Genomic DNA, 13,988 nt, shown 5'->3' on the forward strand with positions numbered 1-13,988 from the left:
CAAAAAAACCGTAGCAAAATCACAACAAATCCATACCAAAATCACCTAAATCAAGCCAGCAAATTACCCACATCACCCACTGCCACCACCACCAAGCCAAACACCTACCACACCCACTACCACCAAGCCAAACACCTATCACATCGACAACCAAAACCCACCACCACATGCAAAATCATAACCCCTACCACATGAGACCGAAACCCATCCAAGAATCAAACCCATAGGGGAAAAAAAAACAATTGATCAAACCCACTGTAATCTCCACCACTGATCTCTAACCTCTCCCACAATCTACACCACTGATCTCTAACCTCTCCCACAATCTACACCACTAACCCACCTTAAAAAAGGGGTTTGAGAGATCATTTTTTTTTGGGGTTTGAAAAGATAGAGAAAGACAATCTGGCCATGGAAGGGAGAAGAGAGTGAGAGGTAGAGCTGAGATTGGTGGTAGTTGTTCTTGGTTTGAGAGATAAATAATAGATGGGTTGGAGGTGAAGAGAGACCACCATGGTGTTGGTGGCAGTGAGTGGTAGAGCATGTGAGCTCCAGCCATGGAACGGAAAAGAGAGTGAGAGGGAGAACTGAGAGAGAAGAGATTCAGAGAGTAAGAGGGATGGAGGGAGAACAAAGAAGGGAGAAGAGAAAGAGATTGAGAGAGAGAGTAAATGTGAGTCAGAGAAGAGAGAGAAGTGGAAATAAAAAGGACTAAAAAATTATACAATTTTGCTATACTATCATAAAAAATTTAGGATGGTACTGTAACTAAGTTTGTAAATTTTTTTTACATTTGCAAGTCTGGGTAATGTCCCTTTTTAGAGGTTTGATACTAAAATTTAACATATAGATTTACACCTCCAAATGCTGATACTTTTAATGAAACGAAATTTAGAACTTGATTTTTTTAACTAAAACAAAAGAAAAGAAAAAGACATGAAAAGAAAAGAATTGAGTAAATAAAGGCCCATAACAAGCCCAAACCCTCTAGCCCAACCCAAAAACTCCCGCCACACATAAAGCCTTCAAAACTCAAACTTCCAAAACACTTTACATTTCCCCCCAAACCCTAAAGAACCCAAACAATGGCTGATAGAGAAGAGATAGAGAGAGAGACTCATTCTTCATCATCAGATCATAGAGAGACAGAGAGAGAGACTCAAACACGTTCATCAATGGCTATCACTGTGCCTGTGGCCAGCAAGAAGAAGAAGAACAAGAAGAAGAACAACAACAACAACAACGAGGACCTGATAATGGAGAACGAACTCCCAGTAGGTTTCAGGTTCAACCCCACGGACGACGAGCTAGTCACTCACTTCCTCCGCAACAGGAATCTCGGAAAACCAACCCCTTCCAACGCTGTCAAGGAATGTGACTTGTACGGCAAGAAAGAGCCTTGGGAAATCTGGGACATGTTTTCTGCCGTGGATGGATCACGCGTTGTTAGACAACTCTATTTCTTCACGAAGCTCAAGACCTACAAAAATGGCAGACGCATTGACCGTTCGGGACGAAATGGTAAATGGAATTTGATTCAGTACAAAGACTTGAACCCTCCAAATCAAGATGTGAGTATAGTTAGTTTTTGCCTATTCTTTCTTTCTTTCTTTCGTTGTTTTCAATTCCTAAAATTTAATTTTGGTTAATGTATGTTATCATGATTAATGAATAAAGAAAATATTGTGTCTAATTTGATTGTTTTTGTTTTGTTTTTATAATTTTGAAATCAATGTCGTTTAATAACTATTAATTGTGTTGATTTTATGCTCAACTATCAACATTACTGTTTTTGAAATTTTTTTATAATGAATTTTATATTACTTATCAGAAAAAGATGAAGTCAAAATTGACGTAATAGTAAATTTGTTCTAATTTTAAAGTTTAGGGGTGAGATTGATATAATTAATAATTTAGGGTTGAAATTGATACAATTAAATGTATGATGGAAAATTTTGAAATGACTAATTTATTTTAATGAATTTTGTTGTATCACTTATTAAAAAAAAAAAAGTATTAAGTCAATATTGAAATAACTATAATTTTGGTTTCAATTTTGTATAATTTCATATCTATTTCGTTATTTATTTTTCAAAATCAAGGTTGTTCAGCTATTAATTATGTTTATTTTGTGGCTCCATTTTCAAGATTAATAGGTCAATTTTACTGTTCTTGCATTTATTTTAATGAATTTTATATTACCTATCAAACTTCCAAGATTAAGAGACCGTTTGGCCTCAGCGTTTAAGACTCGCATTGCACGTTTTCAGTCTTTTCTTTTTACTGTTTATGGACCCACAATTTTCACTTTTTAACAACTTTTTCATTAAAAATGGGTCCTACGGTACTATTCACACATTTAAAAATTATTTTGCTACAGTATTTTTCAGTTTTCAGCTGTATCCAAACGGGCTCTAAGTCATTTTTACTGTTTACTACGTTTATTTCAATGAACTTTATATTATGTATAAAAATAGATTAAGTCCATTTTATCTTTAAAAGTTGACTTGATTTTAAAATGTAATGGACAAAATTAACGCAATTAAAGTTGAGCTAATTCGAAAAGTTCTGATGAAATGGACACAATTGAATGTATAATGACAAATTTGACACTTATCAAAAAAATAATGACAAATTTGACACAATTAAAGTTTGCCCATTTGTAATAGTTTTGGGACGAAATTGATACAATTAAATGCGTACAGACAAATTGAAATACTTTGTTAATTTGTGATAGTTTTATGGAAGTCTGAAATTATTTCATATATATGATGTTAAAATTTTAGAGTTATATTTTCCAGTACCTTATCATTCTTTAATTTTGTTCTATGTCAGCTTCTTCTTCCTCCTTTAACCTTTTTTTGACACTTCTGTATCATGGAAGAAATTCTCGGAATTATAGCACATTAATAATTTTCAAGGGTTCTAAATCCTATACTTGTTTATTAATGAATGCCCAAGATTTTAAGAACTCCACGTCCATGATGCAGTACTCTATACCAGGGAATTTCAATCCAACTTTTGCTGACTTGATTATCTCTAATTTACATATTTAATTGCAGTCCAACGAGTATATTGTTTGCCGACTGTCATATAGTGGAAAATGGAGGAATAACCATTGAAGATCTCCTGATGAGATGGCTGATGATGTCAATATGAATGATATTGGTGAACATTCTAACCTGATGCGAAATCAGAACCTCTATGTACAAAAACAATATGAGAAAAATAGGTAGGTTGAGAGATGACAGCAACATATGTTAGGATATCTCTCTCTTTTAGTATAAAATTATGTGCATCGTAAAGTTTTTCTAATTTTTTCAGCAATGTGCTAATAAATAAAGAGTACAAAAGTGTAAGGTTTTTCTTCTGATATGCATTTCTTTTATGTGATTTAATTTGAATTATATGCTGTGATGGCATTGAGTTGGTTATGGTGATTGTGGTTGTCACTAAATAATGCTATATAAGTCTCTTGGATGGCATGGAGGTGTTAATTTACTGAGGACATTTTGGGGAAAATGTTTTGACACAAAATTCTACTAATTAGGAGATTGTTAAGTTGAAAGAGTCAGTAGGGAAGGAGGAAACACAGGGAAGTGGAAGTTTGGAACATGTGTTACCTCAAATCCCTTAGCCAGCTGATTTAGCCTATTCTGGGTGAAACAAATAAATTGCTCTGCTCCGACTTTGATTGGTTTGATTTAATTTGATCAATTTCCTTGGTTTCTTCTTACAGAAGGTTTTTTTTTTTTTTTTTTTTAACTTACACCACTTATTAAGCTATAGACTCATTAGTTTAGGTTTAGTCTCTTAATATGTTTCCACCATTTATAAAAAACAAAATTTTGTAGCAGTGACGGTTTCTTCTTTAGCTAATCCTATACGACCCACTGACTATGTGATCCATTGTGTCCAACTTTAAACCATGCTGGGCAGAAGAACACTTCTTATCAAAAAGAGCAATTAGGAACTTAAGGAAAGTATTTATTTATTTTTGTGTGTGTAATGATGTGGACTGATGCGAAAATCAAATGCATAACATGTATGATTTTGATGATGTGGAATGGTGACATGGCATGAAACTGGGGACACATTCACCAAGATATCAAAATCATATAAAACACAACCAGCAACTAAAATCAATGTTTCTATGTTTTTACACAAGTGCATAACCAATGTGGTAAACAATAAAAGAGTCATACCTAGTGCTGAAGATGCTTATACTCTTCTTCTAATAGTTCCATCTCCTCATCTCCATTGTTAGCTTCAGCTTCATCTCCCTCTCCTCATTCACTTTCTCTTTCTTCGTATTCAGACTCAGCTTCTTCTTTTTCATGCTCCAACTACATCATAAATGCTCAATTAACAACTTAGTTGCTACAAGAGAATCTAGGATTTAGAGATACCTAAACTAAATCATCCCAATATTAATATACTCCTAGGAGAGGAAAAGAGGGAGGGAAGACAGAGAGACTGCCATTACAGGCTTGCGCTAGCAAGTTGAAGGGTTGCCGTTGAAGAATTGTAACCGTTGAAGAATTGTAACCGTTGGAAAATTGAAACGCTGATGAAGGGTTGTTTTTCTCAAACCATGGAACACGGTAGACCAAAACGTGGGGAGACAGAAAGCTTTGCCGATTAAATTTGAAACTGTGAAACACAAAAGTCAGGCTTGGGTTTATGTTGTAACCGTGAAAAAAATTAGGTCTGACAAAGGGATTTAGTTGAAAAGGCTTTGGGCTTGAGCTTGAGCTTTATAATAGAATTAAATGTATAAGAAGTGTTCTTTAAAGTGGAGATAAGGCTGGAAATAATTTCAGTTTTATTAGTATTTTAAAATTGGTAAAAACTATTTTAAAATTGAATGAAAAATTCAGAAAAGTGGTTGGAGATGACATAGCTGCTGACGTGGCTCAATGTGAGCATAGCAACATTAATTGCTACGCTTCAACTTTTAGTAATATATAGATATAGATTATGTGCATCATAAAGTTTTTCTAATTTTTTCAGCAATGTGCTAATAAATAAAGAGTACAAAAGTGTAAGGTTTTTCTTCTGATATGCATTTCTTTTATGTGATTTAATTTGAATTATATGCTGTGATGGCATTGAGTTGGTTATGGTGATTGTGGTTGTCACTAAATAATGCTATATAGGTCTCTTGGATGGCATGGAGGTGTTAATTTACTGAGGACATTTTGGGGAAAATGTTTTGACACAAAATTCTACTAATTTAGGAGATTGTTAAGTTGAAAGAGTCAGTAGGGAAGGAGGAAACACAGGGAAGTGGAAGTTTGGAACATGTGTTACCTCAAATCCCTTAGCCAGCTGATTTAGCCTATTCTGGGTGAAACAAATAAATTGCTCTGCTCCGACTTTGATTGGGTTGATTTAATTTGATCAATTTCCTTGGTTTCTTCTTACAGAAGGTTTTTTTTTTTTTTTTTTTTTTTTTTTTTTTTTTTTTTAACTTACACCACTTATTAAGCTATGGACTCATTAGTTTAGGTTTAGGCTCTTAATATGTTTCCACCATTTATAAAAAACAAAATTTTGTAGCAGTGACGGTTTCTTCTTTAGCTAATCCTATACGACCCACTGACTATGTGATCCATTGTGTCCAACTTTAAACCATGCTGGGCAGAAGAACACTTCTTATCAAAAAGAGCAATTAGGAACTTAAGGAAAGTATTTATTTATTTTTGTGTGTGTAATGATGTGGACTGATGCGAAAATCAAATGCATAACATGTATGATTTTGATGATGTGGAATGGTGACATGGCATGAGGGGGTGTGTGTGTAATGATGTGGACTGATGCAGGAATCAAATGCATAACATGTTTGATTTTGATGATGTGTCATGGTGACATGTCATGAGCAGGGTGACTGGCACAAGTGCCACATGTGCCAAGTTTGTTGTAGTATTTGAAAATTGAAGGGAAAATTAGTTTGTTGCTAGATTTTAGGAACTTGTTAGAAATAAAAGCTTTGTGCTTTATTAAATCTAGCATGTGATAAATATGGTAGCAGCGAGTGATAAACGTGAGTTAGTTATGGTTGATGTCATCGCCTATAATTAACTCTTAGGCTATAAATATCCATATACATGTTATAGCTTTCATTTTACTGCTGTGTTTTAATGAATATGGCTTAGAGTAGTTATATTGTTTATCCGCTCGCATTTACTCTATTCTGCACTTAGTATAAGTTAGAGTAAAATCAATCGAGCCGTAATATTTAATTTGGGGGTCTAAATAACTCTTGTGTTTTTAACACATTTTCGAGCTTTCAAACTCCATACTAATTGTTCTTTATCATTAAATCAAGACATGAATAATTTTTTGGTGCAAGCATGATTCAAATCTCAAAATTTTTATTTGAGGTAAAAAAATTTGAACAATTAAATTAACCGGAACTCATAAATCCAAACCCATTTTAAACCTATTGGACTAAAAAATGTGAACCCAAAGTCACCCTAAACTCATAAAATTTTTGAAATCCATACTATTAGGGTCAAGTTGGATTAGAAACCCACGATATTTGATATTTTCATTTATACACTTTAAGAATCTCTAATTTTGTTGTCCAAAACAATGGTAATACACCATTTTTTTCCATCTTATTACAATAAATGACAAAAGAGGATTCAAACCCAAGTAGTATTACTATTACTAACGTAGGTCATGTTATAAGAAGAATTAGTAGCATCATTGACATACAAAACTTATTTAATTACATGCTTTTTTTCTTTTTTAAAGTAATTAAAGAAAATGAAATGACTAGCCCTTTTAAACAAAAAGAAACAAGTTCACCTCAATGTTTTGGATTCCGTTTTGTTCCATTCCGATAGGAGCTAGCGACTAGAATATTTCTTACTGTTTCTCAAAAAAAAGAATATTTCTTACTAGTTATAAAACCAGTACTTGGAACCTCCTTATTCCACCTTGGCACAAATTCTAATGCACTTTTGTCATTTTGGTGAATTTCAATCCAAATGTGAATTTTAGACAAAATGGTTATACACTATGATTATTATTATTATTATTATATTGTACTATAAATCAATACAAAAATTTCTTTTCATTAGATAAACCAAAATGGTCACTAAAACAGAACTTTAATTTTTCCCAAAAAAAAAAAAAACACATGAATGGAATGGGCCTTAACAGGCCCAAATACTCTCAGCCCAGCCCAAATACTCCCACCCACATTCATCTATAGCTGATAGAGAGAGACTGCTTCATTATAGAAAGAAAGGTGTAGTGGGTCCAGCCCATTTAACGTGGGGATGCCCTTGAATGAAGACTCCTATTCCAAATAGAAATTGGAAATACCAATTGGATTAGTCATGTGGTGCCGCATGAAAGTGTGGCGACAGACTTCGTTATAAAAGCAAGCAGTGGTGGCGCATATGGAGAGGGCTACGTGAAAAAATGGAGAAACAAGAAGAGAAGAAAGTTATAGAAGAGAAAAATATCGTGTGGGTGTGAATCTTTTAACCACGAGACATACATAAGAAGATTTATTATTATTATAAACTATGGTGAACATGATAATAGGTTACAGGTTCGACCCTACGGACGAGGAGCTAGTCACTAATTACCTCCGGAAAAGGAATATGGGAAAACCAATCCCCTTGAACCCAGTCAAAGACTGTGACTTGTATGGTAAGAAAGAACCTTGGGAAATCTGGGACATGTTTTCTGCAGGAGATACTGTGGTTAAACAACTCTATTTCTTTACAAAGCTCAAAACTTATGACAATGGCACCCGCTTCGACCGAAGAGTGGGTTCGGGTTCATGGGGCAAGGATAAATTATGCAAGAGTCCATTAAAAGGAATTGAGAAAAGTAGATTTGGCTACGAAAACAACGACAACTCGTCGTCTAAACAAAATGGTAACTGGATTTTGTATGAGTACAAGGACTTGAACCCTCCAAATCAAGATGTGAGTACAGTTAGTTTTATTTTTATTTTTTTTTTCCTCAATTCCTAAAATTTAATATTGGTTTTAGTGTATGAAGAACTCATGTCATATTGGTGTGCTACTCATATTGTTTTGTACTTGAAGCATATCGCTATTTCGTACCCAAAGTGTTAGTGTATGTGTCCATGCTTCTTAGGTTTTAGTTTTGTCTAATCTATATATATAGAATCGAAGTCTTTGACTTTTTATTAACTTCTTCAGAGCTTGTCACATTATTATTAAAATTATTTTTTTTAAAACAAAATTATTTAACTTTTTTTAATTAACAATATCAACTTCAACTTGAGGAGGACTAATCTTTGACATTAACAGCCAAAGTCCAAACTTAACAAAGAATGAAACTCTATTTCTCTAATAAATCCAGCTTAAACTCAAAGTCAAATGTTGATAATTATCTTCAAATCACATATATCTTTTTCTCTCTATATGCTCCTCTCTGTTTCTCTCTCTCACTCTCTTTTGAAAGCCTTCTTCTCTCTAGGCTGCCTCGCGATACCTCTTCAAGAACAAACCATCCTAGATAATGGGAAGGTCTCTCTCCAGTTTCCACACATCCAAGTTAGTGTTGCCCTAAAATTTCCTTGTTCAATTTTTGATAGTAGCTTTTGTTGTTATATTATTGCAATTTTAATGTGGTTTCCTTCCCTTTGTAAATTTGGGGCTTTTTTTTTTTAAGGTTTCTATGTAGGCACTGATTTGTGAGCGTTTGATTTACAAATAAATTCCAAATTCAAAAGGAAGTTTTAAAAAATAATTTTTATTGGGCTCCATTAGGGATTTCAAGGGTATTTGAAAGTTTAGGGAAAACTAAGAAATAGGTATGATTTTTTTATGATTCATTTATGGTGGGTTTGTGCATTGACATTAGATTTTGGGAATTTCTCTACAAATTTAAATAGCTTTGATAATGCAAACCCCAATATTTTTTTTTAAAAAAAAAACTGGTGGGTTTATTTTATGGTTTTTCATGTATTTTTTAAAAAGTGATTTTCATACATGAACCACCAAACCTTACGCCGATGACTATATATGATTTTTTTTCATCATTTAAAGTTTAGATCCGTTAAAATTTAAAACTTATTGCTTTATGGGTTTATGTACTTTTTTCATTTTCATATATTTCTCTTTAGAATAGTCATATATTTTTTGAATTGTTTCAATAACTTATTCTTTAATTATATATTTTTTTTGGTATTTTTGAAGTTTTAACATCTGAATTTGTGTTAATTTTTGCAAGATTTGAACATGCTTAGCAGATTTCAATGGCTATACCATATATTATTCTTTTGAAGGTAATCAATTTTTCTTCTATATTTCTCTATTGTGTAATCATATACATTTTGTTTTGTTTCAAAAATTTATAGGAAGTAAATCTTATGATTCTTTAATATTTTTTGGCCTTTCAAAAGTTTTAACATTTAAATTATTCTTTTGATGGTAACACATCTTTCTCTTATATTTCTCTGTTGTGTAGTCACACACACACACACACACACACACACACACACACACATATATATTATCTATAATTTGTAAGCTCTGAATCTTTTGATTCCTTTCAATAGTTATAGTAATGGATTATTCTTTTGAATGTAATCCATCTTTCTTTTATATTCCTCTATTATTTAGTCATATATATTTTGTTCTATTTCAATCATTTCTAAGCGGTGAATCACCTGATTCTTTAATATTTTTTGGTCTTTCGAAAATTTTAATATTTGAATTTTTGAGTTATTTTTTTGCAGTATCTGAAACTATCTTACAAATTTTTTGTAAGTCATTGCACGTTCAAGCAATGACTTCTTCATCAAATTGTAACACAAATTGAAGTCATACAAGAGTAAATCATGCAATAGTATAATTTCTTAATCAATTTAAGATTTTATAAATTTATTTTAGTCTACTTCACAAATAGGTAGATTCCCATGCATAGCACGGGTTAGCGACTAGTTTGATATCTATTTTGTAACTTCAACTCTTAATTGTGTTTATCAAGATTAATGAATAAAGAAAAGAATTGTGCCTAATTTTACAATTTTTAGTTTGGTACATTTCTCACCTTAATTTTTAGTTTTGTCTAATTTTTCATATCATTAAATGCTATTATTTTTGTTTTGTTTTTTAAAATTTGAAATCGAGGTCATTTAAGTATTATTGTGTTAATTTTATGGCTCAATTATCAAGATTAAGTCCATTTGACCATTCTTGAATTTTTTTTTAATGAATTTTATATTACTTACCAGAAAAAGATTAAGTCAAACGAGTATGTTCTTGTTAATTAAGTCAAAAAAAAATTTTAATATAAAGATTAAGTCGACTACACTTAACAAAGTAGCTATTTCATTTTGTCCATACTTAATTGTATCAATTTCTTCCGTAAACTATTGATTATCCCAATTTCGTCCCAAAACTTTTAAAAATGGAAGAACTTTAATTGTGTCAAACTTGTCAATATACATTCATTTGTGTCAATTTCATCAAAACTTTTATAATCAGAAATATATGTTATTATATATTAAATATTTTTATGATGCAGCTAATAGAAAAATATGGTTTAAGAACTCTATGTCTATGATGCAGTACTTACCAAGGATTTCTCAATCCAACTTTTGCTGACTTGATTATCTCTAATTGACATATTTAATTGCAGTCCAACGAATATGTTCTTTGCCGATCGACTGTCATTTAGTGGAAATAAGGAGGAATAACCATTGAAGATCTCCTGATGAGATGGCCGATATGAATGACATTGGTGAACATCCTAACCTGATGTAAATTTAAAAACTCAACGAAATCAGGAACCTAGAGATTTCTTTTGTATCTGTTAGGATATCTGTCTTCTTCTTCTTTTGGTTGTGCGTGTGTGGAATTTCTAGTTTAAGTACTCAATGAAGCAAGCTTATTAGGTTGCTACAAATCATTGTTATTTTTGAGTTTAAATCCATTTATGAAGTTTTGTTAGTAGTTGTTGCGTTTCATGCAAAGAGAGAATTTTTTGTTTCACGTTGAGCTTGGATGATTTAAAGTAGGGCTATCCACTGGTCGGTCCTGGTCTAGTTTGTGCCCAACCTGAAACCGACTCAACCACAAAATTGCATAAACATGTTGGAAATGGCCGAAATCTAGCTAGAACTGGCTGAAATATGCCAGATTTGGCCAACACATGGCTGGATCTAGCAAGATTTCTAAAAGAACTTGTCGAATCTCAAATAGATCTCAACGAGATGTAGCCGGATCTCAACAGATTTGTTGAGATTTCAAAATATCTAGCAACAAATGATCGTAAATTCCTCATACCTGCAAAAACCGACGTATTTCTGATATACAAGCCAGTCGAATCGGTTGGAATCGGATTTTGAAGAGTAGACGCATCAACCAATCAGCAGGTCTTGATTGCTAGAGGCTAAGACCTGCTGCCAATCGTTGCCGGTGTTAGGTCGATCGGTTTTCAGGTACGAATCGAAAGGGTGCATCAGGTTGGTCAGTTACGGATTCTGGTGGACATCCCTAATTTAAAGTTAGGCTAGCTGAATAGAAACTTTGGGGAAATATTGCACTATTGATTTAATAGATACAATAAAATTACAAGAGCTTCATAATAATTGTTCTTTATCATTAGATTTATTTGTGTAAGCAAGATTGATATCTCAATTTTTTTTTTTTTTTTTTTACTGAATAAAAAAAAAGAAAAAAGAAAAAAAAAAAAAGAAGTCTCCAATGTGATTTTATCGACCCCACACCACGTCACGGCAATAGGTAATACTACGTGTATCACGCGAGCCTTACTAAAGCTATCGCTCAAATCGCTTCTCTCTAGGTGTTGGGACAATAACTTTTACCATCAATTCACACCCCCCTTTGGTCTCAAATTTTTTTAGGGATAATTACAGTAAATTCACCCGTGGTATGACCCGTTTTCACTTTGCCTACTCGTAATTTAAAATTTTACATTTTGCCCACCTGAACTTCAATCCGTTACCCATTCATTACTCACCTCACCCTCAAGTGTTAGAAAAACACATTTTTAGTCAAAATCAAAACATAACATGGATCCAAAACACACACCATTGAATCTTTTCCTCGTGAGCCCTAGAAACACGAAAATGGCAAGGCAGACAATGGCAAGACACTTTTTTGTAGACACTGTTGGGATTTGTAGGGTTATGTAGTGTTATGGTTATATGTAAGACACTGTTGGGATTTGTAGAAAATGGCAGGGCAGACAATGGCAAGACACTTTTTTATATATGTTGTTCAAACGCTTTTTGTATTTTTGTTAGTTTTGTAAACAATGGGCAGGTGCAACTGTTTTGGTTGTTGTTGTACCAAATGCCCTATATTTACTAGTAGTTAATAAAAGACTATTCAATGTCACCTTAAATATGTATACAATTTCCCAACTTAATGGCAAGTGTTTAGAATTATTATTTTGATTATTGTAGTTTAACATATATGAGTTTGTTTATGTGTGTATGTATTGAATATAGCAGTTTCTTTTTAATACAGCAAGTGTATGTATTGAATAACAGGTGTATGTGTTGAATAGCAGGTTTATGTGTGCATTTGTTGTCTTTTCTTGCAAGTTAACAGATAGTTGTCATGCACTTTAAACTTTAAACAATTTACTTTCTATCTTCACACAATGCACTTTATGCACAAACCAACACAGCTCACAGCTCATAGCTCACAAGACAAGAATATCAACAGCATCTAACATAAATATCACTTTATCTTAAAAAAAGCTTATATTATTAAGTGGCTTTAAGCCAATAGCATCTACCATTTTACATAGTTCTATTACGATAAAATTGAGAACCAGCTTATACTACAACCCACTAGGCAGACTCAATCTCATTATTCCAACATTTTCACTTGAGCCAAAACATGAATACAACACAACTAAAAAAAAAACCATGACAGAATTAGTACAATTCTGCACTTTCTCTCTTGCTCTAAAGCTCTCACTACAATCTCCTTGGCTTGAACAGAGAAAACTCGAAATTTTCTTTCCCTCTCAATGGCTTTTGCTGCCTTGTCTTGGGCAATTTCTGCTATTTGGGTAGCTTCTGCTACTATCTGGGTAGCTGCTCTTTCCCTCTTATGTGCAAGGTGCAACTCACTCCACAGTAAATCCAACTTTTGTTGCACCAAATGGGTAGCTTCATTCCCATCCATTTAAAGAAAGGGCACTTGAGACCAACCTGTTCATAAATTGAATTGAACACATCACATTCCAATCTCACGTGAATCAACTCGATCAAGTAAAAAGTATACTTACCTTATATCGACTACAACCCAGAAACCTTCTCCCAAAATTATCCACTGTCAGACTTGTTCTCAGCACATAAGTCTCGTATGTACACATATGTCCACTTGAACCTGAGTAATTTCCACTTGAAGAAGACAACGCTTATCAACTTCCTGTGAATCAAAGCTACCATCAAAACTTGAAACCCCATCCCATATAAAGCAGAAATGTTGTACCTGGTGATGATCTATCTTTGAATATTCAATGCCTCAAGACAACCCAAAGTCAAAACCTTAAAAGCACGATAAGAAAAATCAAAACCCCAGCTTAATACAAGGTATTTTCTTGATTCTAGGGCTCATGAGGAAAAGATTCAATGGTTCATGTTTTTGATCCGTGTTATGTTCTGATTTTGAATAAAAAAGTGTTTTTCTAACTTTTGAGGGTGAGGTGGGTACGAATTGAAGTTCAGGTGAGCAAAGTGTAAAGTTTTAAACTACGGGTAGGCAAAGTGAAAACGGGTCATACCACAGGTGGGTTTTCAGTAATTATTCAAATTTTTTATTCAATAACAAGAAATTTTGCTAATTAAATTAATTGAGACCCGTAAATATGAACATATTGGGTTTAACAATGTGAACCCAAAGTCACCCTAAACCCATTAAAATTTAAAATCCTTACTATTAGGGTCAAGTTGGGTCGAAAAACCAACAAAACCTGTTGTATTTCCATTTATACACTTTAAAGAT

At 33.1% G+C, this 13,988-nt stretch overlaps 1 protein-coding gene across 1 annotated transcript; it reads left to right on the forward strand.

The window, feature by feature from the left end:
• The first annotated feature begins 1,175 nt into the window (after positions 1-1,175).
• On the forward strand, positions 1,176-10,680 carry LOC112036629 (NAC domain-containing protein 41). Its single transcript, XM_065763842.1, has 3 exons — positions 1,176-1,521; positions 7,564-7,952; positions 10,642-10,680. The coding sequence occupies exons 1-3, from the start codon at positions 1,176-1,178 to the stop codon at positions 10,678-10,680; spliced, it is 774 nt and encodes a 257-aa protein (XP_065619914.1).
• Positions 10,681-13,988: the final 3,308 nt, after the last annotated feature.

This window comes from Quercus suber, unplaced genomic scaffold (genome assembly GCF_002906115.3).
Source record: "Quercus suber isolate HL8 unplaced genomic scaffold, Cork oak 2.0 scaffold_528, whole genome shotgun sequence".
NCBI classification, from domain to species: domain Eukaryota; kingdom Viridiplantae; phylum Streptophyta; class Magnoliopsida; order Fagales; family Fagaceae; genus Quercus; species Quercus suber.